Source organism: Mandrillus leucophaeus, unplaced genomic scaffold (assembly GCF_000951045.1).
Source record: "Mandrillus leucophaeus isolate KB7577 unplaced genomic scaffold, Mleu.le_1.0 Scaffold30, whole genome shotgun sequence".
In the NCBI taxonomy this organism is placed as follows: Eukaryota; Metazoa; Chordata; class Mammalia; order Primates; family Cercopithecidae; genus Mandrillus; species Mandrillus leucophaeus.
The window spans coordinates 4,113,048-4,139,962 of NW_012103143.1; the positions used below are offsets into that span (position 1 = coordinate 4,113,048).

Here is a 26,915-nt window from a genome sequence, read left to right on the forward strand (position 1 = left end):
GGGGTGGTCTGACCATACTTGCCTCTTAGGTCACTTCCCACCTGTGTGGGTCTCAGGCCTCGCCCAGGTGCAGGGGCGGTGAAACAGACTGTTCCAAATGCCCAGGGGCGGACGGGTCATACCTGGCGTGCGGACAGAGTTCCGTCCATTTCACAGTCGCCGCTAATGGGGACAATGTGGTTTCCCGGGGCCTTGAAACCCGGAGAACCACGGGCTCTGGTGAACTGTGTCTTGTTTCCTTCCTGGTGTTTCCACAGGTTTGACCTGTCTGATAAGGATTCATTTTTTGACAGTAAAACCCGGAGTACGATTGTAAGTATCTCGCGCGCCTGGAAACGGCTCCCTGGCAAGGTGGCCCTGGGGATCCAGATGATAATTTCATTTTGGTGAAACTCCTCCCGGTGGAAACCGGCTCTAATTGTCTGTGACAGAAATAATTAGAATAATGAAAGGGAGAGGGCAGCGAGGGGCCCAGGGGATGGTCGTGCCCCAGGCTGGGGCAGCTCAGAGGAAGGGAATAAGCACAGAGCTCGGGAAAGCAGGAGGGAAGCCAGACCCCTGGAATGTTTTCAGAGGTCGGTGTTTCCGGATCTGTGCAGCTCTCAGCACATCTCTCAGAGCCTCTTCGTGGTGGGGTTGTGCATGCCTGACCATCAATCCACGACGCGGGGCTTTCGGGGCAGGCAGGTGTGGGCAGGAGGGAGGGGGTGATGGAGGCGAAGGCGTGTGGGTTGAGATCTCTTTCCAGGCCTTTGCCAGAGGAGCCAACTGAGGTTTGAAATCTGACCAGGCCACCCTGCCCTACTCAACGCACTGGCTCCGTGTTTATCCAACCTGTCCACCAGCCAAGCTAGGGCTGTGCATGGCTCAGGACCCAACTTCAATCTAAACAAGAAATTAACCCGGCAGCCAAACTGTTGCTGTTGTTCTCTCTTCCCCGCCCAGAAAGCCCAGCCTGGTTGGGCAGAGACAGAGAGCTGGGAGGAGGCAGCCAGGGTGACCTTGTCCAGATGACTGCTCCTCATGACCACCACCTGAGACTGGCAGGCAGCCAGCGGGAGGGTGGTGCAGGTCGCACCAGCACGGGGGGTTCTGAGCCACTGCTGGGACAGGCAGATCTGGGGCGGGGAGGAGGGGCTCTCTCTCCCAGAGACCCTGGAGGCCAGTTTCTACATGGCCAACATGCTCCAAAGAAACTGAGAATTCATGGCTTTGGCCTTGGTTAGTCGGGCCTAATAGTCATCAAAATCCAACAGCATGTAGGGTTGGCTGAGGTTCTAGGCAAAGGCGTGGAGGAGTAACAGCCCTTCCCCACTCCTCTCCTCCACACCATTCACTCTCCCCTGGCGTTGGGGTGGCCCAGTGTGCAAGTGGATAGGAGTCAGAGAACAGCAGTGCTCGATAGGGAGAGGCCCACTGTGCTGGTCTTGGGTTTCAGACCTTTGGCCTGTAGGTACTGGGGAGCCATAGAAGGTTGTGGAGCAAGGTTGAGGATGTGGTGAGATCTGTTCCAGAAGGATCACTGCCAGTGACCAGCTGTGGGAGGGCAGGTGACTGGTAGATGAGGGCTCATGGCAGTGGTCATCAATGGGGGCTACAACTACATGTGGAAGGCAGGAGGTGGTTACAAGAGAATCGGCAAGGTCAGGACCGATTAGATCTGAGGGATGATGGGGAGGGAGCCATGGAGAACAGCTGAGTGGGTGATTCCTTCCTTCATTCAGCACGGATGTATTGGGTACCTGCTGTGTGCCCGAACCTGGTGGGAGAAAAGAGGCACTGAGGACATTTATAATCTGGCAGGTGGGGACAGGCAAGCCGAGCTGGAAGACAGAGCCGCCGGGAAGGTGGTGGCTTTAGGGCCTGATTGTTAACGAGACCCTGGACCTATTCTGATCTGAAGGGGACAAGTGCTTCTAGGAGAAGGAACAGCCAGGGCGGAGGCCCTGTGGCTGCAGGAGTGGTTTTGGAAAGTGAGAGAGGTAGCCAGGGGGCAGGATTGTTGGGACAGGTGGGTCCGGTGGAGGCAGAGGGGAAGAGGTCAGATGATCTGGGCCTGGGGACACTGGAAGGACGTTGGCCTTGCCTGAGAGAGTAGAGGCGAATTGGTGTGCTCTGAAATGCACATCTGCATAGCAGAACCAGTTCTTCTCACCCCAGTTTACAGATAGAAAACCTGAGGCCGCGGTGGTGATGTCGTTGGTCCAAAATCACACAGCTGCAAATGGCAGAGCTGGCACCAGGGTCCAGGCAGAGAGACTCCCGAGCCGGAGCTGCCGAGGCCACCAAACAAAATATTTCACTAGTCAAGGGGCAGGCGGCTGGGGTGGGATCCCTTCAGCAGGGCTCGGCCCAGGCACCGGGAACCCAGAGCCCGATGGTGGCCACCTCCTGCCGCCGTGGGGAATGGATCCCAAGGCCCGCCTCACTGCCACCACCCCCGATCCCCCAGAGTCCTAGAACATTCAGGGTTGTGTCCCGGGGTGGTGCTGTTCCAACTCAGCTCTCAGCACAAGGGTGTTGTAAACCCACCAGGCAGGGTATGTGGCACAGCTGTGACACAGGACACCAGCATTAGGCCCAGGAGAGCACAGCAGTGCTTTGCTGGGACCAGCTGCGATCACTCCCAGATGAAAGTGGGAAGTGAACGATGGGAACTGCAGGTGGTACCTGTTTCTCCCTGAGAATCTCAAGCCTTTGATAGTGTTGAGAGCCCTCAGCTGGGTCAGCCCTCCCTGAATAAAGGCCGTTGTCTTTCCTTGGAAAATAGCACCAAAGAGGTCTTCATGGGTAATGTGTGACCAGGTCCTCTCCAGCCACAACAGACTGTTTCTGCTGGTGGGAGGTGCCTTCAGTAACTGCTCACCCCTCCTTCTTGTCTCTGCAATAGGTCTATGAGATCTTGAAGAGAACGACGTGTACCAAGGCCAAGTACAGCATGGGTAAGCATGTTTTTGGGGCTTGAGATCAGCGTTGGTCTCCAAGTGGGAATCTCGCCTCCGAGTCATCTCTGTGGGAGGCGGGCAGCCGGCTTGGGGCGTTTAAGAGGGTTTTGATTTAAGCCTGTGTAACAGTTTCAGACAGGAGGGCTGGGTTGGGAGCGTGCAGGGCGGTTTTATGGCCCAGCACTTTTAAACACAAACGCATCCTTCATTTTGGCCTGAGCGGTTTGTGAGCTGTGTGGACAGACTCTCCCTGCAGGGGCGGTAAATCCAGGCTGGAAATAGACCAGCGTTAGGGGTGACTGGGGGTTCCTGGCCCTCTCTTAACCCTCACGGTCCCGTGGGAAGTAATCGGGGTTCCAGCCAGGGGACATCTCCGTGCGGTGTTCCAGACCCTTAAAAGCTCACCAGGGCTTGCTGAAAGCAGGGCCCCTGACGAGGCACCACCAGGTACAGACAGCCTGATTCCAGAAGCTGCCACAAAACCATCCTGACCAGGCTCCCTGGGTACCGGTTTCCAGAACCCCTTAAGCCATAGATACAAAATCTTCCTGATTAAATTGTGTAGCTGAGAACCTCCCCTGTCAGTAGGTCCCTCGCCCACAGCTGCAGGCAATTTGTGAAAGCCAAAACATTGGAGAGCAAAGGAATGCCTTTTCCGGCCTCTCCTCCCCTCCTTCCTGAGCTGTCTTTTGCCCTGCTGAGAGCCATGCCATAGGGTAGCATCCATCACTCTGTAGAAGCCTCTGAAATGACAAGGCCATGGCTCCCTGGGGACACAGCAGGTCTGGTGAGAGCTGGAGTCTGTGCATACGGGAGGGACCATCTTGCTGCCTTGGCTTCCTGTGGTGGCAGGAATGCCGTGGGAAGTAAAATGGAGAGCAGTGGGAGTCAACGGCTCAGAACTTGAATTCCTGGGGTCAGGCCCGGGAGACAGAAAGAAGACGAACCCTTGACTGCTCGGGTGGCTGCTTGACCCCCGACCGTATGGCCTGTGGTCACTCACAGGGATACCCTTGCAGGCCCGAAGTCTCTAAGTCCATGTCCTAAGTCAAGGGGAGTGTGGAGGAGTCCCATCCAGGGTCAAAAGGACTGAGATCCTCTAGAGTGGCCAAACCCTAGTCCACACGACTGCAGTGAGGTCAGGCAGAAAAGAAGGTGACATCGGGAGTTTGGGTTTTTGAAATTGCTCCTCTAGGTCGCTGCTGCCAGGGCACAGCCTTGGAAAGGTCACTAGAGGTAAGGAGGAGGTGTGGTTCTGGTCCCAGGGCTAGGTCTTGGACCTCAGTTTCCCCCCGGGTCTCTGCAGCGTTCCTTCCAGTAGAAACGTGTATGGTTGCAGTAGAAGTCCAGCAGCTTCGGGCTGCATGGCCCAGGCTGGCTCTCTGCCCGGGTTGGTCCCTGGGGACACGGGGTCTCTGTGCTCCCACCGGTTTTGTGGCAGGGCTGGTTCCCTGCACCTGGTGACAGGGCGGATAGACGTGGGTCCCCCTCTTCAGCCCTGCTTCACCACGGCACCTTGTCTGAGAGTTGACCCACCTCTGAGTTCATCCTCAAGTACGTCACCCACCAAGCTGTGTACCATAGTCTTGCAGGATGAGCAGGGTGGGGCTAGCTGGGGGATTTAGGAACTGTGATGAGAGAAGGCCTTGCAGATAGAGGGAGTGGCACGTGCAAAGGCCCTGTGGCAGGCAGCACCAGGCTAGCAGCATTCCAGCAACAGGAAGGAGGCCAGCGAGCCTGGATCAGGTCCCATGTCCACTTTCTATTGCAGACAAACTTTTCACTCACACATGTGACTTAAGCCCCTTCCTCTGGTTTTGATTTCTAAGCATCCCTCAGGTCCCCTGATCATTCCAGGTCACTGACCACAGAGATGGCCCATTTTCGAGGGGACTCCAGGAGGTCATTTTCCCACCGCTATCAGGTGGAGTCTCAGAGGGTGGGCCGCCCAGGCTGCTGTGAAAAACGCTCTTACTGCCTAGGAAGCCTCTTCAGCCAAGCAGGGGGTTCCATGAGCAGCAAAGGGTCCCATGGAAACGCCCCCACCCGGCTGGACCCCCACGATGTGTTTGGAGCAAGATCAGATTTCCAGGAAACCCTTTCCTACGCATGGCCCTGGCTCTCCCGTCCTCTCTCGCAGTCTCCTGGGGCTGGGTGCCTGCATGCACACATGTTAGGACACACAGGCGTGGTGTTTTATAATGTGCCCATGGTGTTTTTATAATGTGCCCCCCAGGGCCACATAAAAAGGGGCCCTGCCAGCGTTCCACTGCCTCCAGGAGCACTGGCCGGCTGTGAGTCCGCCAGAATCGCTGGCCACCTGCGCTTGCTGCCCCAAATGTAGCTTTGGTCCTGTCAGGCCTTTCCACATCACTAATAGCCAATGTATAAACAGGGCAAGGCGAGGGAAGAAAGAAGGACTCCGCCCTTCTAAGTAAAAGGCGGAAATGTGGGAAGTATGGTAAGTGTGGGCCTCCTCCGGTTTTCCCAATCAATCTAAAATCTAATTCCGAATTGTATGTGTGTTTTCTGACACCATCAATTTCTCCATCCGTATATTTCCTCATGATTCAGCTTCTCTAACCGCTTACATCCCACCTTCCCCATCTGCAGGCTTGCCTCGGACAGGTGGGGGGGCTGGTGAATCGGAGGCTTGGGGTGACAGTGAAGCCACGGTCCGCTCACACCGCCTGCCTCTGAGATGGAGTCGCCTCTTGGGGTTTTCTCTGTGTCTTCCTAATTCTGCCAATCGAGCATGTGCTCCGTCATCTCCTAGTTGATAGATCAATAACCCGGCTGTGCCCTGTCGTTCCTGGGGAAGGAATCCCAGAGGTGGCGGGCTCTGTGTAGTCAGGTTCATTTCATTTTGAGAAGCTCTTGGTGGCTGAGACGGCCCTGTGACTGCTGTGACTTTACAATGTGAAGCGGGAGACCCGCCTGTCCCGTAACCTTCTCTCTGCCTCTGTTTTTAAGGCATCACGAGCCTGCTGGCCAATGGCGTGTACGCAGCTGCATACCCACTGCACGATGTAAGTAACCTGAACACACGATTTATCTCTGCGTCATTTGACTCCCCAAATCCCTCCGGGCCACACCCCCCAGGGAGCTGTAATTATCCTGTGGTCACAGCTTCCTGCTTGGCTCTCGCTGTAAATGTCAACTGTACACAGGCCTTCCCTGTTCCCCGGGTGGGGACCAAGAATTTACACACAGGGCCATCTTTTCTTGCAGAACAATCCCAACAAAACGGGGGCACGGGTGGCAGGTGCTCTGCCTTGACATCCTCTGAACCTCACAGCCAGCGGGTCCACAGAATGTCTTCCCTGGCCCGGGCTCCCCTACCCCTGGCTGGTCCGGGTCTCTGGCAGAATGACCAGGGCTCTGTACGTGTCTATTTCTGCAGAGCAAGTGGCCAACTTCCTGAGCTGAAGCTCCAGATCCCACTAGTATTCCCTTGACAAGTATAGCTGACTTGGGGCGGAGAGAGAGAGGTTGTCTTCTTGTTGTCTCTATGGAAACAGGGACTTAAGTTCACAAGGGCACTGGGAATGGGCCTCGGGGCCTGAGCAGTGTGGGAATCCCGGACAGAGGAGCTCTGAAACTTTGCAAATGTGCAAAGGCCAGGAGCCAAGAAGCAGGAGAGAAGGGACAGGCCTGGGTCTAAGGAGACCCAGATTCCAGTCCCAGCCACTTACCCACTCCTCCGCCTTGAGTGGTGGAGTCAGCCCCTTGTCTCACTGAGCCTCAGTGTCCCCATCTGTGGGTCAGGAATCAGAACTTGTCCTAACTCCTCTTTTATTTATTTATTTATTTATTTATGTTTTTTTTTGTTTTTTTTTTGAGACGGAGTCTTGCTCTGTCACCCAGGCTGGAGTTCAATGGCATGATCTCAGCTCACTGCAACCTCTACCTCCTGGGTTCAAGCAATTCTCCAGCCTCAGCCTCCCAACTAGCTGGGACTACAGGTGCACACCACTACACCCAGCTAATATTTTGTATTTTTAGTAGAGACACGGTTTCACCATGTTGGCCAGGCTGGTCTCAAACTCCTGACCTTAAGCGATCCGCCCACCTCAGCCTCCCAAAGTGCTGGGATTACAGGTGTGAGCCCCTGCGCCCAGCCTAATTCCTCTCTTCTTGAGGAAGAAACACTGGATTAGACAAATGTAAGGTGCAGGGATCCCACAGGGCAATCCAGAGGTGTCTTCTCCAGAGGGTTGACCCCAAGGGAAGGAGTCTGGGCAGATCTGCCATCCGTCACCTCGTGGCCTCCCTGTCAGGGCCTCCTCCTCCCTGTAGGTCCGGGGATTGGGGTGTTTGAGCAGCCCCGTTTCCTCCCTTTGTGTGTTCACACATGCTGTTCCTTCTACAGTACTCTTCCCCGCCCCGCCCCACCCCAGGCAGACAGAAGCTCCCACACCAAGCCTTCCTGCTGCCTTCCTCCCCAGGACTAGTGGCTTCTTCCTCCCTTCTCTGGGCCTCGGATGGTCCCTGACCTGCACAGACACCGCCGTCTGACCACCTTTAGTTATGTGTGTCGTCTCAAGGAAGCCCCAGCGCTCAGCACTTAATAGGTGCTCAGTAAACGTGGTGTGGATTCGGATTGGATGGAGTCAGTTTGCCTCGGCCAGTGACCTGTCTGAGGAGATTCCAAGGGCAGGGCTCAAGCCCCTAGACCGTGGCAGTGGCTCCGGGTTCCTGCCCGGAAGCCCTGAGTCTGGAGGAGCCCACTCCTCCCCTCTGTCAGGCTTTCCTCCAGAGGACCCAGCCGGTCTGGCTGTTCTGCTCCACCCTGTGCAGGCTCTGGCTGGGTGCCAGGAAGACAGCCCTGCCTGGCACAGCCCATGATCCCAAGAAGGCAGCCTAGAGCTACATCCATGTTCCCGATTGACCTTTAAGCAGGTAATCCCTGCTGAGAGGTTGAGGTACGGAAGCCAAAATGTTTCCGGCCCTTCCTGCCTGTTTTGAGTCAGCCCTTTAAGTCTTAAAAGGGAAAGGGGAGAAATGAACATAGTTAATCTCCTACTGTGTGCAGAGCCCTCTGTTTAGGAGGAACTGTACCTCATATAACCTGTGCAGACGCAGAGACTCAGAGAGGTTTAGTAACTTGCCTGAGGTTGAACAGCCCCTGTGGAGGAGCTGGGGCCAAAAGCCGTCCCTAGTGACACTCTGCAACTCCAGCGCCTCACTGCGTACCCACCTCATTCTGTCACAGAGGCCAAATGCATCCCTCTTCTTGGCGGCCACTTCTGCATTTGTCTTAGGGATTGACTGTCAACAGTTTAAACTGACTGGTGCAAACCTCCCTCATCAGCTGGATCTATTTCTTGTCAGAGAGCCAGCCTCACAAGAAGCATCTCCAAGATCCTTGCAGCGAATCTCCTCTTTCAAAATCTTCATCGTGCCTTATGCAGTCATGTGGGGTCTGTTCCCACTTTAAAGATGGAGAAACAGGCTGGAGGGGCTCCGGCCACTTGCCCAGGGGTGCACAGTCCAGAAGGAGTGGGACCCAGAAGCCCTGGGCTGTGGGTGTCAGGTATCTTTAGGGAATCTAGAATTTTACAGCCACAGATTTTCCATACAACTGAAGGGCACCCATGCTGCTAAGTACCACAGCTGATGTTTAAGCATTTGCGGAGGTGACTGGTTCTGGCCTGACTTGCGTGCACCCATGTCCTTACCCAGAACACTGACTGAAGGGAAGTTCAGGCTGGCCTCGGCGGCCATGGTGAGGCTCTCACTGCATGCTATGTAGTTTTGGCTTTACATTTTTACTTCCATCTTCCTCACCATGAAGCTGTCCTGCATCCTACCCCATTCCAATCCTGTGCTTATTGCATCCATCCATCCATCCATCCATCCATTCATTCATTCATTCATTCATTCATTCATTTGTCAAAAATATCTGGTCGGTTGGGCACAGTGACTCATGCCTGTAATCACAGCACTTCGGGAGGCTGAGACGGGTGGATCACCTGAGGTCAGGAGGTCGAAACCAGCCTGGCCAGCATAGCAAAACCTCATCTCTACTAAAAACACAAAAATTAGCTGGGCATGGTGGCACATGCCTGTAATCCCAGCTACTTAGGAGGCTGAGGCAGGAGAATTGCTTGAACCCGGGAGGCAGAGGTTGCAGTGAGCCAAGATTGTGCCGCTGCATTCCACTCTGGGAGACAGAGCAAAACTCCATCTCAGAAAAAAAAAAAAGAGTATCTGGTAAATGCCATTGCCAACCAGATAACAACCTGGTAGAACTGTGTGTGGGTAAGAGCCACGCGCTCCAGGCGAGACCCTGAGGAAGTCTCCTGGAATCAGAGTGTATCACCTGAACTGAAAGGACTTTGATATTTATGTCGGCTACTTGGTGACTTTTTGGCTTTCCTCCTGACTAACATCTCCCTGCCTGAGGTCCCCAGCGTAGGGACCTCCATATAAATGAGACGCTGCTGGGATCGTGTGGCTGTCTCATCCACGTAAAGAGACTGGGAAACACTAAAAGGAATCAGGCTTGGGTGGGTGAGGACCCCCTGAAGACTTAGGAGGAAATTGGTTAAACTGCTCTCAGAGCATCTTGGTTCCAAGACCACCTGCACTGGGTCGCTTGCTTGAGTGTGTGGTCAAGTTGTCCCCACCTGGCAGGGGTTAGAGGAGTCATGGAAGTTGCTGGTGAGTGCAGAGGGCACTGGACAGACCCCCAAGAGTCCCATAGCTTTGTCTGCCTGGATATTCTTAAAACTCGTTGGCCAGGCCAGGTGCAGTGGCTCACACCTGTAATCCCAGCACTTTGGGAGGCCGAGGCGGGCGGATCACTTGAGGTCAGGAGTTTGAGACCAGCCTGGCCAACACGGTGAAACCCTGTTTCTACTAAACATACAAAAATTAGCTGGGTGTGGTGGTAGTCCCAGCTACTTGGGAGACTGAGGCAGGAGAATCACTTGAACCCAGAAGCAAATGTTGCAGTGAGCCGAGATCACGCCACTGTACTCCAGCCTGAGCGATAAGACTGAAAGGAAGTTCAGGCTGGCCTCGGCGGCCATGGTGAGGCTCTCACTGCATGCTATGTAGTTTCAGCTTTACATTTTTACTTCCATCTTCCTCACCGTGAAGCTGTCCTGCATCCTACCCCATTCCAATCCTGTGCTTATTGCATCCATTCATTCATTCATTCATTCGTCAAAAATATCTGGTTGATTGGGCATGGTGGCTCATGCCTATAATCTCGGAAAAAAAAAAAAAAAACCATTAGCCAGGCCAGGCCAGCCATGCCCTGAACCTCGACAGAGCCACTCCCTTGCTGCTCCTCCCCAGTAACTTATGTCAACTGTAGTTATCTGGGGCTCACTGAATGACAGTTCAGTATCATTTTGAGTGTTTGCGAGGGTAACGTGCACACAGCCATAGGCAGTCTAGACCCATGATGTCCCAAGACGGGCTTTCAACCCTTACACCTTTCTCTTCCTTTAGGTTTGAAGGTCTGGATCCAAGTCAGGGTCTGACCAATCTTAGCTGTGTGTCCTCAGAAATGTCAGTTTGCTTCTCGGAGCCTCAGTGTTTCCATCTGTAAAATGGGAGTGTTGGACTCACTGATCTAGACGACAGTGGCCATGTCATTTACTGTCCCTCTTGGGATGCTCCACAGTGAAAGGGAGCAAGACACGGACTGTCCCAGCAGAGTGGGACGTATGCACACCCTATGACAGGACTCTTCCTGCCTCCGAAAGACCCCTTTCTTTTTTTTTTTTTTGAGACGGAGTCTCGCTCTGTCGCCCAGGCTGGAGTGCAGTGGCGCAACCTCGGCTCACGAAAGCCCGCTTTCATTTGTGTTTCTGGTTCCAAGGACCTGACCGTGGATCCTCTCCTAGAGTCCCCTCGTGTCGAGGGAAGAGGCCGCTCAGGCCGTCCTGGAGGCCAACAGGGACTGGCATGGCCTTTCTATCGGAACAGGGGGCACACCCGGGCAACCCTCCCGCTCTCTGTGAAATGTTTTCCCAGGATGATCTAATTTGTGTCAACGAGGGCTGCTGGGGTTTGTGTTTTGAAACATTATGGATGTGAGTGCCTCCAAAGCGCCACCGGATGATAAGAAAGTCCCTTTCCTCTTTTTTAACAGGGAGACTACGAGGGTGAAAACGTGGAGTTCAACGACAGAAAAGTAAGTTGATGGAGCGGAGCAGGAGGCGGCTCTGTTGAGGCTGCAGGTATTCTGGGGCGGGGGTGGGTCTGCAGCTGGACCGAGGACTCGCTGGCCTCCAGGGCCTCCCCAGGGCGCTCGCTGCAGGGGGCTGAGCAGCGGGTGTCCCCTCTCGCCGTTTCAGGAGAAAAGTCCCTGAGCTTTGTGTGGCTGGTTTGTTTTCCTCTTTCTGATTCTCAAAAGTGCCCTCGGCAGGTGGCTGTGAGCATGGGAAAGGGAAAGCCGTCCTCCCGGAGCCCACTCCTCACACGCTGTCCTTCCCTTATCTTCTCAGGACAATCTGAACTGTGCCTGGGCCTCCAGCAGTCCTTGCTGGCACGTGGCCTGATCCCACAGGGCTCCCAGGCAAATAAACTTGGGAACCACTGAGACCAGGTGCACAGAGAACAATGGCCCCCAGCAGCGCGTTGGGGAAACCTGTTTGATGGTGGTCAGTGAAGCATTTCTCAAATTTACCTCACCTGGAACCCTTTTAAATGGATAAGTTGTCGAGTTAGTGTTCCAGGGAACACACTTTGGGAAACACTGGGTGACCCCTTTATTCTTTTTTTTGGTGGGGGGATGGAGTCTCACTCTGTCACCCAGGCTGGAGTACAATGGCACAATCTCGGCTCTCTGCAGCCTCTGCCTCCTGGTTCAAGTGATTCTCCTGCCTCAGCCTCCAGAGTAGCTGGGATTACAGGTGCCTGCCAGCACACCCGGCTAATTTTTGTATTTTTAGTAGAGACAGGCTTTCGCCATGTTGGCCAGGCTGGTCTTGAACTCCTGGTCTCAAGTGATCCACCCGCCTCAGCCTCCCAAAGTGCTGGAATTACAAGCGTGAGTCACCGCACCCAGCCAGCCCCTTTATTCTTTAGTGGCTGTTGCTAATCCCTCACTCCCCAAAGCGTCGGTCCCCACCCTCTGCCCCTCGCTCTGAGCATGGGAACTCCACCCTTCCCACCCAGGCTCCCCAGGAAGCTCTGCTCCTCTACCATGCCCCCCAAAAGAACATGTCCCCACCACAGCCATTTGCTCTTCCCTTCTCCCCCATGGGTCCACACCCGATACCAGCCTTCCCCCCAGGTCTCCACGTCAGCCTCTGTTCCCCAAACGTGCCCAGCCTTCCCTCCCGGGAAGCAGTCCTTCCTAGACCTTGCCTCAACTGCTGGTCCTTCCGCAGGTGGTGGGTAGAGATGCTTCCCTGACAACCTCACAATAGTGGCCTTGTCCCAATTCCCAGGGGCCAGGACCTCTGTGTATGGAACGTTCCTCCTTTCAGCCTCCCCCCACAGGCCCCCATACATGTTTTTAAATCTTTGGTACTTGATACAGCTTGCCTGCCCGGGAGTCCAGATGAAGATGCTATCTAACTTAGCACAAAAATTACATATTTGGTTATTTTTAGTGTAACATCTGGCATCGTCTGAGACCCCATGACTTGCAGAACTCCCCACCCCAATCCTGTTGGAAAAGGAACATCCCCTCCACAGGCCTGTCCTGACCAATTCCAGCCTCAGAGTCCAGCCCCCTTCATTCCTCTGCACCCCTCTGGCGCTTAGCAGATGCCTATCCTCCCCCTAAAGATGCTTTTTCCATGGACACCAGCAGTTCCTTTCTGGCTGAATTCAGTTCTCTGGGTCACAGGCCCCTGAACCCTACCCCCTCCTCCCCCTCCTCCATTCTCAAGCCACACTGGCTGCTTTTCTAATCTCAGGATTGCTTGGCTGATGGTCACATGAGTGCCAGGACTAGCTCATTCAGTTAGTTATTCATTCAAGAAATATTTACTGTGCACTACTGTGTGCCAGGCCCAGCAAACACAATGTGGGTTTGTCCAGGCCCAGCTGTTTACCTGGAATGCTTCCCACTCCCCATTTAATTTTAGGTCCTAGCAGTGGATACAATGCCTGGCCCATGGGGGTAGTCAGGGAGTAATGAATGACAGTTTGGTGGATGAGTGGATTAAGGGATGATAAATGGATGGATAGAGATGGAGATGGATAAGTGTATAATGGATAAATGGATGGAGGGAGGGATGGATGGATGGATGGATGGATGGATAAATTACGGATGGGCGAAAGGGTGGATGGATGAATAGATGATTGATGGGCGGGTGGGTGGACGAATGGATGGTGGAGAGATGAATGACGGTTGATAGATGAGTGGGTGGGTGGATGGGTGAATGGGTGGATAGACAGATGGATGGTTGATGGATGGGTAGGTGTGTGGGTGGATGGATGGATGGGTGCTGAAGGAATGAATGATGGATGATGAGTGGGTGGGTGGATGGGCAGCTGATGGAAGGATGAATGATGGATGATAGGTGGGTGAGCAGATAGGTGGATGGATGGATGCTGGAGGGATGAATAATCAATGATGGATGGATGGATGATAGGTAGGTGGGTGAATGGGTAGATGGGTGGATGGATGCTGGAAGAATGAATGATGGATGATGGGTGGGTGGATGGATGATGGAAGGATGAAGGATGGATGAAGGGTGGGTGGATGAATGATGGATGGATGGTTGGATGGATGATAGGTGGGTGGGTAGGTGAATGGATGGATTCCTGAGGGATGAATAATTAATATGGATGGATGTATGGCCATTGGAAGGATGAATGATGGATGTTGGAGGAACGAATGATGGATGATGGGTGTGTGGGTGGGTGGGTGGATGGATGGATGGATGGATAAATGGATGGATGAGTCCTGGAGGAATTAATGATGGATGATGGGTGGATGGAAGGATGAATGATAGATGATGGGTTGGTGGGTGGGTAGGTGAATGGATGGATACCGGAGGGATGAATAATTAATGATTTTTGGATGGGTGGCTGATGGAAGGATGAATGATGGATGCTGGAGGAATAAATGATGGCTGATGGATGGATGGATGGATCGATGGATGGATGGATGGATGGATGGATGGATGGATGGATGGACGGGTGCTGGAGGAATGAATGATGGAGGATGGATGGATGGATGGATGAATGGATGGATGGACGGGCGCTGGAGGAATGAATGGTGGATGATGGGTGAATGGTGGATGATGGAATGATGAATGATGGATGATGGGTGGGTGGATGGGTAGGTAAATAGATAGATGCCAGGGGGATGAATAATTAATGATGGATGATGGGTGGGTAGATAGATGATGGATAGATGGGTGGATGGATGATGGGTGGACGGGTAGGTGAATAGATGGATGCCAGAGGGATGAATAATTAATGATGGATGGATGATGGAGGGATGAATGATGGATGCTGGAGGAATGAATGATGGATGATGGGTAGGTAGATGGATGATGGAAAGAAGAAAAGGAGGGAGGATTAGATGGGTGTTTGGGTCCTGACTCAGAGCTGTGGGGAACTCTGCATTCTGCCGCGATGGCTCCACATCACAGCCTGGCGCTGAGTTTTTGCCTTTCCAGTGACAGACCCCATGCCTTCTCCATTATTGTTCCCATCAGTGGCAGGAGCCCCGCGTGCCTGACCCTGGGTACCTCACAGGGCAGAAAGGAAATTGCAGCCAAGGACATTTTCCTGTGCTGAGCTGGAGGGTGGGCAGAAGAGAGTGTAGGGAAGTTTAAGCAGGAGGCAGGTCTGGGCCACGGCAGGGCAGCCATCACTCTTGGTCTGATCATGGGACCACAAACACGTAGGAGTACTTGAGAGTGAGCGCCTTCCTCCAGGATCTTGGGCGAGTTCACACCCAACAGAACTAAACCCCGGGTGAGCAAGACACACCCCCAGAGCTGTCTTTGGATATGCAGAAGGTATTCTGCTGAGCAGCTGCTGCCTCCTCCTGCCAAGGCACTGGAAGAATAGGACCACCTGGGCCCTGTGGGGGAGCGGGGTGGCTTGGGTTGTGGGGGATTGACTCCAGGTGTGGACTGAGGTCTGCTGCATCCCTGGTCTGGACTGGGAGCCACAGAGCCCAACATGTCATTCATCCATCCATTTATCCATTCATTCAACAGTCACTTACTGAAAACCCACAGGCCCTGTTGGAGGCATGGAGGGTGAGAAGGACCAGACAAACCTGGTCCCTCTGGTGCCTCTGTTCTAGAGGCAAAGGCAAGGGGCAAAGATGTACACCAATTAAAGACTGCATCCATGTCACCAAGGGCCGGCGGCAGCCGTGTGAGTCCTGGCAGGGGGTTTCGACAAGAGAGACACCTGAGGGTTTTTGGGATCCCTCCAGGGTCCGGATGCTGGAAGGCTCCCAGGTCACAGTGACTGAAGCCACCTGGCTGGCCTGGTTCTCCAGTCCACAGCCCCCATGCCTGGACACCCCACCGCCCGCTCACCGGGGCTAAGGTGCCACCTTGGAGTCCTTCCAGCACTAACAGTGGAGTCTTTAGTTGGATTTCTTTGCCTTGACGGTGCAGAGTGATTGATGTCACCTCTTGGCAGGAAGAAAAGTCCACCGAGGTCAAGTGGTTTATGTAGAAAGCTGGGGGTGGGCCCCCTCCACGTGTCTGTCAGAAGATGGTGGGAACCACTGAGGGCGGGTCCTTCCTCCCCCGGTGCAGAACTGTGTCCTTTCTCCCTGTCCCTGTCTCGTTCCCTCCCTTCTTCTGTCCCCATCTCCCTCCCTCACCTCTCTCTCCATCTCTCTATCTCTGTCTCTCCATCTGCCTCTGTCTCTCTCTCCCTCTCCTCCACCTCTCTTTATCTCTCTCCCTGCATCCCTTCTTCTCTCTGTCACTGTCTCTCCATCTGTCTCTGTCTCTCTCCCTCGCCCCCACCTTTCTCTTGTCTCTGTCTCAGTCTCTCTCCCTCTTTTCCTCCCTCCCCCTTCTCTCTCTCTCTGTCTCTGTCTCTGCATCTGTCTCTGTCTCTCTCTCCTTCTCCCCTACCTCTCTCTGCCTCTCCCTCTGCCTCCTTCCTTCTCTCTCTGTCTCTCTCTCCCTCTCCCCACCTCTCTCTGTCTCTCTCCCTGCCTCTCTTCTTCTCTCTGTCTCTCCATCTGTCTCTGTCTCTGTCTTTCTCTCCCTCTCCCCCACCTCTCTCTGTCTCTGTCTCTCCATCTGTCTCTGTCTCTTTCCCTCTCCCCTACCTTTCTCTGTCTCTCTCCCTGCTTCTCTCCTTCTGTTTCTGTCTCTCCATCTGCCTCTGTCTCTCTCTCCCTCTCCCCTACCTCTCTCTGTCTCTGTCTCTCCATCTGTCTCTGTATCTCTCTCCCTCCCCCCTACTTCTCTCTGTCTCTCTCCCTGCCTCCCTCCTTCTCTCTCTGTCTCTCCATCTGTCTCTGTCTCTCCCTCTTCCTCCCTCTGTCTCTCTGTCCCCTCCCTCCCTCCTCCTCCCTCTCTGCCGCATCTTCCACCTATCTATGGCATAAATCAGCGGCTTGACTCTAGGTGAGGGGAGGAAGCTGCCCAGGTCAGCGATGGCTGCTTTGCTTTTGCAGAGGTGCAGCTCTGCTTCATCAAGGCTTGCTGGCCGAGGCCTGCCTATGTACACAGTGAAACTGTGGCCTTTTCATCGTTATCTGCCTAAGAAAACACACTGATGCAGAACCACCCTGTACCTTCTGCACATCACGAACTCACAGGAGCCCATCTGCCTTCTCTCCGTGCCCTGGGAGGAGAGATCTCATCCTTCAGTGTAAAGGAGGAGACAGGGATGGGGGAAGGGGTCTGCCCAGGACTCTGGATTCGGGGGTGGGGGAACCTGCCCAGGGCCGCAGACAAGTCACAAGCCCCTCCATAGCCATGCTCAGCTGCAGGTGAGGCTGGTGGCTTCGAGGCGCTGTGCAGCAGCAGACGGCCCCTCTGTGGATTTCAGAAACACGCCCTCCACCTGTGACTTTGGGTGGGGGCAGCTGTGGGTACGCCTGCGCTGTTTCCCCTCCCTGTTTGTCAGTGGGGGGCTCTCTATAGTGCACAACCCCAGTGTTACCCCAGACGAGACACTCAGGCACGCGAGGCTATGTCAGCTGTGGAGACGGCTCACACTCACTTCCCGCCCTCCAGACACTGGGAGGAGTTACGGAGGCTCCAAGGGGTTCCCTCGTCCCCCAGCTGTGATCTTGACTCTGAGTTTGGGAGGCAGCTTGACCCCAGAATGGGCTCTGAACTGAGGAGGAGGGCAGCTGCCCTGCCTCTGGCTGCTGGTGGGCAGCTGCTCTGCCCCGGGACAGCCTCTGGGCCCCTCGCAGCACCTGCATCCTGCCTTCCCTGAGTGTGGCCCTGTCGCTGGGCTTTGAGTTGAGGTCTGTAAAGCGTTAACCACCCACACGCGTGGGTTTATTTTTTTTATTTTTTTACCAGCAGTCCTAACCCGGCATCTTCCTCAGGACATCCTCTGCATGTTCACACAAGGCTTCCAATCCACCAAACTCATTACCGTCCCTGCCCAAAGCCTGGGGGGGTAACAGGGTGTGTGTGTCAATTTCATTTATTTCACGAAGCACCGTTAATCAGACAGCCCATCTCAGGAGATAAACCTCGGGTATCTTTGCATCCCGTGAGAGTTTTTAAAATTTCGCCACTGGTATTTCTCTGCTCAAAACCCTGGTGGTTTTGTGCCCTTTGTAAAGAATGGTTTGGTGTCTGATGGGGACGACCAAAAACCCTAAAGGTGAGAAGCCGTACAGCGTCCGGCCCATTTAGGTCAATTCCAGGTCAAATCACGAAGAGTTCACATTCCATAACCTGCCAGAAGCTTCTTTTCCATCCCCACGTTCACCTACAAAGGGAGGCCCGCTCTTGCTCGCACACAGCTCAGTCTCAGGAAGTGTTTGTGGGATGAATGAATCATGCCACGGAGGCTCAGTCCCCACTGCTGCGTTCCAAGGAGCAACCTCAGGGTGCCACATGGTCACCAACCCCACTGCTTCCTCCCCCTCAGCTCCTGTACGAAGAGTGGGCGTGTTACGGGGTCTTCTATAAGTACCAGCCCATCGACCTGGTCAGGTAAGAACGCGCCACAGCCTGCGGGAATCCAGTCCCTAGTCCGACGGCAGTTGGATAACGTCCGCCAACGTCCCTGCGGGTTTCTACCACTCTGAATATTCAGTGCCTGGGAACGTGTTTGAACTCGAAGAGCTTGTGTAGGAAGACCCAAAATGTCCCTGCAGGGCTGAGAGCCTGGGCCAGCATTGGTTGAAGCAACTTATTCAAATTCCGTGGAGGGTGGGCCCTTTTTTGTCACATTTACCATCTCCTAAATTCACTGCCGGGCCTGGCCTCACTGGGCGGCTGGAGGGGTTTCCCGCTTTGAGATGTGGAGGGGAAGGAAAGAGCTGCCTCTGATGTGTAAGGATTTCTCCTCTCCCAAGAGGATCTCTGTCCCCACAGGGCAGGAAGGAGGGGCGGACCAGGTTAGGTAACCTGCCCACCAGAGCTCGGCTGGTAGAAATCCATTCAAGCCATCAAGGTGCCAACCACACTTAACATGAGGAGCAACTGGGTTTCTTGGAACCTCCTGGCCGAGGTGCTTTCCAGTCCTTACGCTGAACAGGGCTTGGAATGGAGCCCACAGCCTCAGGGGAAGTACACCCACACCCACCGGCGTGGGCCATCACACACAGAAACGCACCCACCTTCCCGGGGCACCACAGAGAAGGGGGGGCCAGGCATGGTTGCTCACACCTGTAATCCCGGCACTTTGGGAGGCTGAGGCAGGTGGATTACTTGAGGTCAGGAGTTCAAGACCAGCCTGGCCAATATGGTGAAACCCTGTCTCTATTCAAAATACAAAAGTTAGCTGGCAGTGGTGGTGCATGCCTGTAATCCCAGCTACTAGGGAGGCTGAGGCAGGAGAATAGCTTGAACCTGGGAGGCGGAGGTTGCAGTGAGCCGAGATCGCGCCACTGCACTCCAGCCTGGGTGACAGGGCAAGACTCCATCTCAAAAACAAATAAATAAAGAAATGCAATGGGTGTGATGGCGGGCACCTGTAATCCCAGCTACTCGGGAGGCTGAGGCAAGAGAATCTCTTGGACCCAAGAGGCAGAGGTTGCAGTGAGTCCAGATCGTGCCACTGTACTCCAGCCTGGGCAACAGGAGCAAAACTCCATTTCAAAAAAAAAAAAAAAAAAAGAGAAGAGGGGAGGGCTTCATAAAAGCAGAGAGCACCCCCAACCTGATGGGGTGGCCCAGGACCCCACTTTCTGCTTCTCAGATGAGAGAACCAGTGTCCCCGGTTTGAGTTGCTCCTTGCTGGGGAGGGCCCGGGGCATGTTTCCCTGCTACTATTGAATGACAGTGGGCTTGACTCTGCTCTGCTCCCCTGGTGTAGGAAGTACTTTGGGGAGAAGATTGGCCTGTACTTCGCCTGGCTGGGCGTGTACACCCAGATGCTCATCCCTGCCTCCATCGTGGGAATCATTGTCTTCCTGTACGGATGTGCCACCGTGGACGAAAACATCCCCAGGTAGGCGGCAGCCCCCCCACCACCCCGCAGCACACACCAGGGAGCCCTCTCCTGCCATCCCAGCTGCACGATTCATTGGGACACTGGCCTGTCACTCCAATTCCTGTACACATGAAACCTCACGCCAAGCCACGAGCCGTCAGGAGGAAAGGACATGGTTCGAAGCCGTCTAGGAGTCTGGGTGCCCTTCTCAGGCCCATCTGTGCTAGGCTATGTTTTATTGTTAAGAGAAAGGCATAAAACAAACATCTGACCATTTTCATTCTTTGAAGGTTGTTATGGTTTACTCGTTCCTTTTCACTGTTGGTCATTATGTGACAAGAAAGTTCTCTTGTGTGCCCGGGAGGTGAGACATGGATGCCAGAGGCCTCGGCGCAGGCTGGTGCTCGTGGGAGGTGAAACTTGGATGCTAGCGGCCTCAGTGCAGGCTGGCACTTGCAGGAGGTGAGACAAGAATGCTAGAGGCCTTGGTGCAGGCTGGCGCTTGCGGGAGGTGAGACGTGAACACTAGTGGCCTCAGTGCAGGCTGGCACTTGCAGGAGGTGAGACATGAATGGTAGAGGCCTTGGTGCAGGCTGGCACTCACGGGAGATGAGACGTAAACGCTAGAGGCCTTGGTGCAGGCTGGCACACTTGCAGGAGGTGAGACGTGAACGCTAGAGGCCTTGGTGCGGGCTGGCACTCGTGGGAAGTGAGACATGAATGCCAGAGGCCTCAGTGCAGGCTGGTGCTCCCAGGAGGTGAGACATGAACACTAGTGGCCTCGGTGCAGGCTGGCGCTTGCAGGAGGTGAGACATGAATGCCAGAGGCCTCAGTGCAGGCTGGTGCTCCCAGGAGGTGAGACATGAACACTAGTGGCCTCGTTGCAGGCTGGCGCTTGCAGGAGGTGAGACATGAATGCCAGAGGCCTCAGTGCAGGCTGGCACTTGTGGGCTGTACAGTAGGTTCCACCTGCCCAGCTTCCTAAGGCTACCTGCAGCCCCGGGAAATCCTGCAGGAACTGTTCCATCAGGGAGGATTGCATCCCACAGCATAGGCAGGCGTCTGAATGTAGATCCGACGTGCCTTCTGCTGTTCATCCAGGGTATGTCAGACGTCAGGGAGCTCAGAAAAGAAGGCCCAGACCTGAGACAGCTGAGCCTCACTCAGAGGCCCAGCTCCCCCAGGTGACTCCAGAACAAGAGTCCAGTTTTGCCTGGTGCGGTGGCACATGCCTGTAATCCCAACACGTTGGGAGGCTAAGGTTGGAGGATCCCTTGAGCCCGGGAGGTCGAGGCCACAGTGAGCCATGGTCTCACCACTGCACTACAGCCTGGGGAGACAGAGTGAGGCCCTATGGCCAAAAAAAAAAAAAAAACAAGAGTCAGGTTTTGAGAAGCTCAGCCTCACTGCGCAGAGCCCCTCTGGTGCTTTTGTAGCTGTTTCTTAGATCTCCTGACACGAACCTAAGGACAATTCCAGGCTCCCAACCTCTGGTCGGGTCTCTACGTCGACAGGCGGCGCCTTCAGTGTGCAAATTGCTCCACCAAGAAATTGACTGTCAAGGGAGATTTGGGCTGGCCCTGCCCTGCAGGGGCTCAAAGTCTCAGAAAAGTCCAAAATGTTAGTCTGGTTATTTTTCAAACCACTCCTGCCAAGTATCTCTAAAGCAGAGCTATAGTTTGGAAAATGTATCAACTGAGCCTGTCTGTAAAGACGCCATCAGTCTTAGCTAGGAAAGAAACTGGCTCTTAGCAGCACAAAAAGACCATATCTGGTCAATTTGTGTTTAAATGATGTTTTGATACATGAATAACACCTAAAATATTCCACCCACCCGGAATCAAAGCTCTGAGGAATCTGGCTTCTCTCCCCTTCGGTGCTATTTGGTCCTAGGCAGGAGAAAGGGTGTCCCTTTGTGAATATGATACGAGGTCCTGGGTACTTGGGTTTGGTTGTGGTAAAGATCAAGGTAGCCCAGATTTGGTGGGGAGTGTAAGGCTGGCTTTAGGCTAAGAGCTCAAAGCCAGAGGGAAATGGTGAGTGCAAGGTGGGGATTCTCCCCATGACGTCCTGGAGGAAGCCTGGGGGACCTCCATCTTCCTTCCTTCCTGCCTTTGGAGGGTGGCCTCAGCAGGGAGGCTCTGTCAGCCCAGGGGTTGGCCATGCCAGCTCGGCCCTTCCACCACATGGTCAGACATGCAAACAGCAGTTACTCAGGATTCAACCACTGTGGGCGGAGACGAGGCCAAAGCCAAGACCCCTGCCCAGTAGGTGACCTGGAGCGAAGTGGGAGGTGCGGGAGGTGTGTGCTTCCTGCAGCTTCCGCCCCATCCCCACCAAGCTTGCAGGGAAGCCGGTGCTCAGCGTGGAGCCGCCTGCCGCCCTTGCACCTCCGGTCCTCCCTGAAGAAGAGAGCTTCCTGCTCTTTGTATTTTGGCTAAAGGCGGTGAAGTGAGAGGCGGAGGGGGATTTAAAACCATCAGAAAAAGGCTTCTTGTTGGGCTGATGGTGTTTGTGCTAGAAGCTGAGGGGAGCAGGAAGGAGAGCCCAGGAGAGCCGTAAGGCTCACGGGCAGGCCGTTGGCATACACCTTGGCCCTCCCTGTCCCCAATCCTACCGCCGGCGACTCCAGGCCACCCTCAGGCCACATGCTGGCGATGACAGGGGAGGCCTTCTACATGCCTGTTCTCTGGGAGAGGAGCTCATCACGTTGTGCCCAACTGGGGACGTCCTGCCCCCACCCCCCAACACTCTGCTTTCCTCTGCCCTCGAGAGGCCCTCAGAAGAGAGGAGGCTGAGTGAGGGGCACAAGATAAACCCCGAAAGGCCGGCTCCTGGCTTAGGTTTAGAACTCACTGCTGCTGCAAGGCACTTGGCTATTGCATGACGATGACAACAGCATTGATGACCACATGATGGCTGAGGCGTGCCAGGCACTGTTCCAAGGGCCACACTCGTACTGGTTGTTGGTTGTTTAATCCTCCTGACAACCTATTAACACGGCTTCTCTTCACTATCAGCTACCCCATTCTGCAGCCGGGAAAACTAAGGCCACATGGACCACAAAATGCAAGAGCTGAGATACAAACCTAGAGCTAGCTAACCACAGAGTGCAGGTTCTCCCACCACCTGTGTGCGCCTGCCCTGCCCACCCCCCCGACCCCTGCTCCCATGCGCACACGCGCGCGCACACACACACACACACACTTCCTCCCTGCTTCAGGCCATGGCCATGGCTTCAGTGAATCGTTCTTAACCTACCCATCTTTTGAGCCTGGAACATGCAGTACCTACACCACTCTGTCACCCAGGCTGGAGTGCAGTGGTGCGATCTTGGCTCACTGCAACCTCCACCTCCCAGGTTCAAGCGATTCTCCTGCCTCAGCCTCCCGAGTAGCTGGGATTACAGGCACCCACCACCACGCCCGGATACTTCTTGTATTTTTAGTAGAGACGGGGTTTCACCGTGTTGGCCAGGCTGATCTCAAACTCCTGACCTGGAGTGATCTGCCCGCCTGGGCCTCCCAGTGCTGGGATTACAGGTGTAAGCCACCGTGCCTGACCCTACACCACTTTTTAATAAATGTTTAGGGACAGTACCCGAAGGAAGAGAATTGAACCAGAATGCCCATGATGCTGGGCACGGAGGAGGCCCCCGAGCCTTGCAGGGGACGTTTATGAAGTACCAGCGACTGTGGACCAGGCATGATTCTGTGCCTTAGTTCGGTGTATCCAGAAAGTCAAAAAACAAACGCCCTCTTCAGCGTCCTCCCGGATAACCCTCTGGCCCAGCCAGCCAGGGTGTGTGTTTAGAGCCCAGAACCTTGTCCAAGGCAGCAGAAAGGAGAAAGTTCAAAGCGGGCCAGAGCGGGAAGGACCTTATTCTGACCCCTCCTCGTTTTCCAGAAAGAAAAACTGGATCTGAGGCTGAAGGACTTGGCCAGGGTCACAGAGGGTTTGAGTAGCCAACTGAGGGCCCAGTTCAGGCCACCCATCTTCCGCAGGGAGCCCCCACGGCCCTTGAGCAGTAGAGGAGAGCTGTGCAGTGCTCGGGCTTTGAAGACAGAGACCAGGATTCCATTCTCACTCTGCCGTGTGGCCCTGAACAAGTTACTTCCCCTCTCTGGGCTGTGGGATTGCAATGGTCCCCAGTGCTGGTCCAGGCGAGGTGGAACATCTGTGCCGGCCAATAATGAGGCTCCTGCTCGCGCCGCCGATAGGCTGGAAGTATTGGTATTTTCTAATATTAGTGGGAGTGAGTCAGTGCTGGGGACGAGGCACAGAGATGGGTCTCGGGCATCACGAAGATCCTTTCTCCTGGCCGCAGTGGTTGAGATCTGGTCCCTGGCTTGCCTGTGCTCAGCAAAGCAGCTGCCTGCACTGAGCAGGACCATCGTCCCCGCCAGAGCCCCCTTGCTTCCCGAGTGAGCCTACAGGGTGGGCCTCTGCTGCGCCAGGCAGCTGGGGACCTATTCCTCCCGGCCCAGCCCCTAGTCTGCCAGAGAGGAGTCCTGGGGTCCCCGTTTCTCTACCTCACGTGTCCAGAGCACCCAGGCCATGTCCAAGGCAGCCGCCCCACCAGGCGGATGGAGATGCTGTGTGAACCGCACGTAGACGGTGCCTGGCACAGACCAAGGACCCTTGCCATCTCACTGTTTTCCAGGACCTTATAACATAAAGACCTGGCTAGCATTTGCTATTGGCACAAGGCTTGCTGATTAGATGGGGGCAGGCTGGGGACTCTGCCTCTCCTAGAAGTGGCTGGAGGACAGGCTGCAGAGGCTTCTGCCTCAGGGTCACCCCAGGGGTGAATGTTCTGGGGCCCATCTACCACAAAACAGGCCTGGGTGAGTCCACCTCCAGGGCCGGCAACAGAGGTTGCAGGGCTCCATACAAGAGGAAAATACAGGTCCCTAGTTCAAAAATCATTGTGTGTGTGTGTGTGTGTGTGTGTGTATGGTGTATGTGTGTGTGTGTGTATACTCTGTGTGTGTGTGTATGGTGTATGTGTGTTTGTGTGTGTGTGTGTGTATGTGTATCTGTGTGTGTGTATCTGTGTGTGTATGGTGTATCTGTGTGTGTATGGTGTATGTGTGTGTATGGTGTATGTGTGTATGTGTATGTGTGTATGTGTATCTGTGTGTTTATGGTGTATGTGTGTTTGTGTGTGTGTATGTGTATCTGTATCTGTGTGTGTGTATCTGTGTATGGTGTGTGTGTGTATCTGTATGTGTATGTGTGTATGCTGTGTGTGTGTGTATCTGTGTGTGTATGGTGTATGTGTGTATGTGTATGTGTGTATGCTGTGTGTGTGTGTGTATATGTGTGTATGGTGTATGTGTGTATGTGTATGTGTGTATGCTGTGTGTGTGTGTGTATATGTGTATGGTGTGTGTGTGTATGTGTGTATGTGTATGTGTATGTGTGTATGCTGTGTGTGTGTGTGTGTATGTGTATGGTGTATGTGTGTATGTGTGTATGTGTGTGTGTATGGTGTGTGTGTGTGTGTGTGTGTGTGTGTGTGTGTGTGTATGTGTTGAGATGGAGTCTCGCTCTGTTACCCAGGCTGGAGTGCAGTGACATGATCTCGACTCACTGCAACCTCTGCCTCCAGGGTTCAAGTGATTCTTCTGCCTCAGCCTCCCAAGTATCGGGGATTACAGGCACGCGCCACCACGCCCAGCTAATTTTTGTATTTTTAGTAGAGACGGGGGTTTCACCATATTGGCCAGGCTGGTCTCGAACCCCTGACCTCAGGTGATCCGCCCGTCTTGGCCTTCCAAAGTACTGGGATTACAGGCGTGAGCCACAGCATCCGGCCCATTGTGTGTTTTAAGACAGCAACAGGGGAGCGTTAAACCAAGCATGAGGCCCTGCTGAGCTCAGGGCCAGTGCAACAGCATGGGTCACACGCCTGTGAAGCTGCCCTGGATGACAAGGAGGGACAGGGCATGGCTAAGTACCCGGTCTATGTCCACCACGGCAGGGACCTGGGGGACCCTCGCCAACCCCCAGCTCGGGCCAAGCGCTTTCTCCCAGGCCAGCTCGCCACCCAGGAGGCTCTCCATCCACGCAGCCTGGCAAGGCGATTCCAGGGCTGCCTCTTTCTTGCAGCATGGAGATGTGTGACCAGAGACAAAATATCACCATGTGCCCACTTTGCGACAAGACCTGCAGCTACTGGAAGATGAGCTCAGCCTGCGCCACGGCCCGCGCCAGCCACCTCTTCGACAACCCCGCCACCGTCTTCTTCTCTGTCTTCATGGCCCTCTGGGGTAAGCAGAGCTCCAGCGCACTGGGTTTTTGGGCGGTGGTGAGTCTGAGTGGCACCTACGCTGCTTCTGTCTGTCTTGGTGAAATCATCCTCAGGCAGGGGTTGTCAGGAAAAAACATAGGAGATGACCCCCGTTTTATGTTCAGGTTACTGGGGTCCGCACTGCATCGGGAGAGACACACAGGTTCTCCTGACCCTGCCCAGAGCCCCTTAGGAAAAGCCTAGCAGGGACGTTTTGCTCTGAGAAATCCTGACACCAAGGTGTGTTGGCCTGGGAAGGGCAGCTGATTTAGTGCAGGGAGGCCCGAGGGTCCTGCCTCCATCCCTGCTGCTGCTGGTGACCACCACACCCTGAAGGAAAGCTGACCTGGGCCAGGTCCCGGAGGCACCATCTCTCACTAGAGCCTGCAGCGTCCCTGCAGGCTTCATACACCCGTTTACGGATAAGGAGGCAAAGGCCTAAGAGAGTTGGGAATCGCCAGGGGTCACTCAGCTCCTGATTGCCACTGGGCTGCACTGCCACCCAAATCTAGGGCACTGGGCTCCTCCAGGAAGATTCCCTAACCCCAGTCCTACCCGACACCCATCTTCAGCTTTTGGGGCTTGGGAGGTTGGGAAGTGGTGGCTGAATGCATTTCTACAGAGGTTTTGGGGGAGCAAGCAGGGCCATTCTGTCCTCCGCAGCCCCATGTCACAGCCTGTGCCAGCTGGGCTTCAAGATGCCCACAGTAGGCAGCCTGTGCTGAGCCTGGCCCCATGCCGGGCAGTTAAGCCCCCATCCTTACCTGTGAGCTCCCACCTTGTAGGAGATGGGGCAGAGACGGCACAGGAGGGAATTCTGGAAGAGGTATGAGGCCCTTCAGCTGAGTTGACATGGGTGTGGGGGAGGGAGCATTTGTGGCAGAGAGACCAGGTGTAGAACAGAGGGGTCTCTTGGTCCCACCTCGCATCCCTGCTTGAGACAGGCTCCCAGGGCCAGAATAGCGCCACCTCACCTGCAGCTCCACATGCTTGGCACTGCCCTGTGTGCTCCGTGGGCAGGCAAGGGGCAAACGCAGACTGAAAAGGCAATTGTGAGGACGGAGGCCAGCCAGGTGCGGGGCTCTGTGCGGCCCTCACCCGCCAGCGTGCTGATCCTGGAGATCAGACCTAGGATTCA

At 54.7% G+C, this 26,915-nt stretch overlaps 1 protein-coding gene across 2 annotated transcripts in view; it reads left to right on the forward strand.

Moving 5' to 3' along the window:
- The window catches only part of ANO1 (anoctamin 1, calcium activated chloride channel), a 127,835-nt gene that overhangs the window by 20,446 nt on the left and 80,474 nt on the right, over positions 1-26,915 (forward strand). For both annotated transcript variants that reach the window (XR_001006770.1, XM_011987073.1), the window contains exons 5-11: positions 258-312; positions 2,891-2,942; positions 5,919-5,974; positions 11,056-11,097; positions 17,973-18,037; positions 19,365-19,499; positions 25,597-25,757. Coding sequence is in view for 1 of the 2 variants with exons in the window: in XM_011987073.1 (XP_011842463.1) it covers positions 258-312; positions 2,891-2,942; positions 5,919-5,974; positions 11,056-11,097; positions 17,973-18,037; positions 19,365-19,499; positions 25,597-25,757 (566 nt within the window). In the remaining variant the exon portion in view is untranslated. The remainder of the gene's footprint in view (positions 1-257; positions 313-2,890; positions 2,943-5,918; positions 5,975-11,055; positions 11,098-17,972; positions 18,038-19,364; positions 19,500-25,596; positions 25,758-26,915) is intronic.